This window comes from Aethalodelphis obliquidens, unplaced genomic scaffold (genome assembly GCF_003676395.1).
Source record: "Aethalodelphis obliquidens isolate GAN/ISIS:26980383/991018 unplaced genomic scaffold, ASM367639v1 scaffold16, whole genome shotgun sequence".
In the NCBI taxonomy this organism is placed as follows: Eukaryota; Metazoa; Chordata; class Mammalia; order Artiodactyla; family Delphinidae; genus Aethalodelphis; species Aethalodelphis obliquidens.
This window is the reverse complement of record NW_020837960.1, coordinates 31,051,316-31,056,093: the sequence shown is the minus strand read 5'-3', so window position 1 is coordinate 31,056,093 and position 4,778 is coordinate 31,051,316. Positions and strand designations below refer to the sequence as shown.

Genomic DNA, 4,778 nt, shown 5'->3' with positions numbered 1-4,778 from the left:
CAGGAAAAGGAAAAGACCACAAAAGGAGGAGGCCCACGCACCGCCAAAAAAAAAAAAAAAAAAAACCACTAAAACTTATTAAATGCAAGAACAGTACTTGGCAGTACATAGACAAGTCACTGCTATGACGGTCTCTGACCCTCCCCTCCAGTATGTTTTCTGAGCTCCTCCAACAGGTGACAATGTTTTCTGAGCCCCTTACCTTGTAGTCGCGGTTGGCGTCGGACAGCTGCCAGTTGGAATTCGGCACGCCCATTCTCTTATACTCTTCAGCGAGGTCGACGAGCTGCCAACCTCGCAGCCTTTCTGAATCATTTTGTTTGGGATTATAAGAGAATGCATAGAGATCTTCATATTTTGCTATGGCATACAAAACACATGAATGTCAAAACGCAATTTATAGGACCTAATACACTACAAATGAAAGAAATTTTTCAGTTTTATCCCTCCATTTTAAAAAAATCTTCAGAGAGATAGCTAATACCTGAACATACTTGAACTTAGTATTTTCTCAGTTCTTTGACGCAGATGATTATACCTAAAGGCACACATACTGATCTGAGATTCAATTTACACCATCGGCAAAAGCTAGTAAACAGTACAGACTCATACATTAAATACTCTACTGCAATATTTCCTTTTCTTAAAAGTAAAAATTTAAAGATACAAGTAGACCCTTCCCACCCACCACTTTTCCCAAATGAGATGTAAAATGGAAGCCCAGTGCTTTAATGGAAAGCTAGAGGTGGCACACAGAACCTGAGATTGCATACACCCCAACAGGACAGCGTGGACCAAAATCGTCAAAGGCTGCTCAGAGCTCCAGAGAGCACCCGCTTCTGAACAAGGCCAAGCTCCAAAGTCACAGAACCATCCCCGCTGTAAGGGCTGCCCTGGGGACAGTGGGACCAACAGCACAGGCTTCCAGGGTTAGGAGAGCAGAGTGAGTGTGGACCTGCTCCCAGATCACTGCGACCCAGGTGTTCAGCACAAAGGAACATTCAGGAACCGGTGCGCTTTGCCTCCAGAGAGAGCTGTGGAGTCCAGCACGTCGGCGTAGGGGCGTAAGATCTCAGGGGCGTAAGCAGTGATGCAACTCCTCTCTAGGGCCATGTCACCCTCACTGCCACCTCTGCTAAAGCAGGGGTCACCCTCTCTTCCCTCTGCTCACCCCCTCAGGCTCCACTCCCTCAGATTAAATGTACTAGTCCCACTGCTACCAGAGGAGCCTGACCGTCCTTAACTTCTCGTTCAGGAATCAATTTCCAAGTCATTGCTCTCAGTTGTGGGATACCATTTAAAAAAAAAAAAAAAAAAGCTGTGCTAATGGTTTTATCAACTTTAAAGACACCCACGTAAATCTATGGTTTTTCAAGTCTGTACTACTATAAACGTTTCGCTCTTTCCTTCTTATTATCCCTTCTTTCCTTCTTATTACCCCTTCTTCTTACAATTCAGAGCAGAAGTTTCTCATTATTTCTAGGCCAAACTTTTTGGAACAGAGTGCACAAGACCTTGACTTAAGAGTACTTAAAGTACAAAATAACAATAATGAGATATTTTAAAAGTATCTTAGATAATCCATCTCATTTGAGCAAGTAAGCTTTGGTCCTGAAGAACAGTACCTTGTTTTGACAGCTGTAGCAAAGAGTTGTAAATATCGTGGCAGTCTCTTTCTCTGGGAACAATGAAATGCACAGTCCGGAAGTTCTTGCACTGGATCACAAGAGGGCATCCAGAAGTCGTGAGAGCTAGTTTCTCCACCAAGGCAATATGGTGGTGCAGTATCTACAGCATGAGAAAACGTTTGACCATCATTATAAACAAGCACTAAGTACCTTACTCGCTTCCCAGAGTGCGTAAATGTTAGAAACGCCCTCTTCAAATAAAGTCTCAGAGGTTATACGCTACACACCCAAACTGAAACTTTTAAATGACCAAATGCCCAAGCCGGAAACACACCCTGATACTTCCCCATCGCTGCACATGTTCCACACACCATCAGACCCCGAGAACGGCATCTCCTAAATACCTCTGCACCATCTCCTTCTCTCCATCTCCACTGTCACGGCCCTAGTTGCAATGCCCCCACTGTTTCCCACCTGAATTACTGTAAAGAGCCTCCCGAATGCTCTCTCCACACCTACTCTTGACCCTCTCTAAGCCATTTTCTACAAGGCAGAGGAGTGACCATTAAAAAACAATTAAATGGTTATCATATGATCCAGCAATCCCACTCTTAGGCATATACCCAGAAAAGATGAAACCACTAATTCAAAAAGGTAACACGCACCCCAATGTTCACCGCAGCACTATTTACAATAGCCAGGTCATGGAAGCAACCTAAATGCCCATCGACAGACGAGTGGACAAAGAAGATGTGGTACATATATACAATGGAATATTACCCAGCCATAAAAAGAATGAAGTAATGTCATTTGCAGCAACATGCACGGACCTAGAGATTATCGTACTAAGCAAAGTAAGTCACAAAGAGAAAGACAAATATATCACATATCACTTATATGTAGAATCTAAAATATGATACAAATCAACATATCTACAAAACAGAAACAGACTCCCAGACATAGAGAACAGACCTGTGGTTGCCAAGGGGGAGGGGGAAGGGGAGGGAAGGAGTGGGAGCTTGGGGTTAGCAGATGCAAACTATTACATACAGGATGGATAAACAACAAGGTCCTACTGCATGGCACAGTGAACTATATTCAATATCCTGTGATAAACCATAATGGAAAAAGAATATGAAAAAGAATATATATGTGTGTAACTGAGTCACTTTGCTGTAAAGCAGAAATTAATACAACATTGTAAATCAATAATACTTGAGGCTAGGGAAGTGGGAAATAACATGACTAGATGGCTTTTTTAATTGCTTTTCTAAAATTTTATTTATAAAAATAAAATAAAAAGCAATAAAAAAAAAGCCACCTAGGGGTGGGATAGGGAGGGTGGGAGGGAGACGCAAGAGGGGGGAGATATGGGGATATATGTATACATATAGCTGATTCACTTTGTTATACAGCAGAAACTAACACACCACTGTAAAGCGATTATACTCCAATAAAGATGTTCAAAAAAAGAAAAGTAAATAAATAAACAATAAAAAAGCCGCCTAGTCATGTTATTTCCCGCTTCCCTAGCCTCATTTCAGGTCCCTTGCCACATCCCTAAGTTCTGGTGACAACAGCCTTCTTTTGGCTCTTCCAATGCACCAAGCTCCTTTACACAGCACTGCGGTGCTCCTACCTCTTCACCCAGGAACTTCTAGTGTTATTTCTGGCCTTTGCTTAAAATTCATCACCGAGAAAGAATGCCACTCCACAATGACATCACTGTCTTATTAAAATAGGAGGGCAGGTGTGAACACGTGACTTTGAAAATTTTTTGGTTGAGACAAATACCAATGATTACAATTTTTTGTGCATATTCAAACTAAAACACGAGCTAGACCATGTCCAATAATATAGTTACAGCAAACAGCACAGCAGAGGTCTTCCTTACCCAGGTTTCTTTCTGATGAGAGTCTATAAACAGCAAATGTGTGGCCGTGAGATACAGGGTTCCTGTTAACGACTTGTTGCTCGTACTGAATCGGTCGAGCAATTTCACTTGCTCAACCTGAAAAAGAGAAAGGTGTTATTTCTCATTTCAAAAGTCGTATAAATTCTTTTTCTGTTATCCCAGCATTTAAATGTACATTTTCTCCTTCTGTTCAAAAACATAAGTTTATTTAATATTGAAAGTTAAATTGCACATATCTTGGGGAACATATAAACCACCAACAATATAAGTATTATTAATATTTACAGTTACAAATATAACCAATAGAGAAGAACTCTGTAAAAAAGGTAACATAAATATGGAAGGGAATGGGCTTCCCTGGTGCCGCAGTGCTTAAGAATCCGCCTGCCAATGCAGGGGACATGGGTTTGAGCTCTGGTCTGGGAAGATCCCACATGCCGCGGAGCAACTAAGCTTGTGCGCTACAACTACTGAGCCTGTGCTCTAGAGCCCTCAAGCCACAACTACTGAGCCCGCAAGCCTAGAGCCCGTGCCCTGCAACAAGAGAAGCCACTGCAATGAGAAGCCCGCGCGCCACAACGAGGAGTAGACCCCGCTCGCCGCAACTAGAGAAAGCCTGCATGCAGCAATGAAGACCCAATGCAGCCAAAAATAAAATAAATAAGTAAATGAATTTATTTAAAAAAGAAATATGGAAGGGAACAGCAAGGATATGGTATAAACAAGCATAAACGTTTTTTGTATCCAAGAATCAATATCTTTTATTAAAAGCTGGCAAGTCAAGAAATAAATAAGGTTATTATCTAGAGTTAGGAAACTAAAATACCAGAAAAAAATCAATCAGGAAACAGTTAATAGGTTGCAGCCTACAACTTACTCTGCTCACGTCTGCACCCAGGATACTGCTCTGTGTCCAGCCCTGTGCTTTTACTCACCCCGTCCGCCCTGCCAACAGTCTCTCCTGCTCAGCTAAGTGAGAGGCATTCTTCAGGGCTCACTGATGTCCTGTCTTTTAACAGGAAGGCTTCTCAGTTAATTAATTAATTACTAATGTCAGCTTTGTATTTCTTCCTGGCTCTGCACTCCCTGGCATAGATTATGTTACATGTTGCTCCCTCGCCCTCTACAGCTGACGCAGTGAAGTACACAGTACATCTTTATTGATAGTACATACACAGACACACACGAACACACACACACACACACACACACACACACACACACACACACACACA

At 42.1% G+C, this 4,778-nt stretch overlaps 1 protein-coding gene across 1 annotated transcript in view; it reads right to left on the bottom strand.

The window, feature by feature from the left end:
- Positions 1 to 4,778, bottom strand: part of MTMR6 (myotubularin related protein 6) — a 28,625-nt gene that overhangs the window by 13,825 nt on the left and 10,022 nt on the right. The window contains exons 2-4 of the mRNA XM_027116679.1: positions 3,523 to 3,639; positions 1,626 to 1,788; positions 203 to 360 (exon numbers count right to left, since the gene is read on the bottom strand). Of these exons, the coding sequence (XP_026972480.1) occupies positions 203 to 360; positions 1,626 to 1,788; positions 3,523 to 3,639 (438 nt within the window). The remainder of the gene's footprint in view (positions 1 to 202; positions 361 to 1,625; positions 1,789 to 3,522; positions 3,640 to 4,778) is intronic.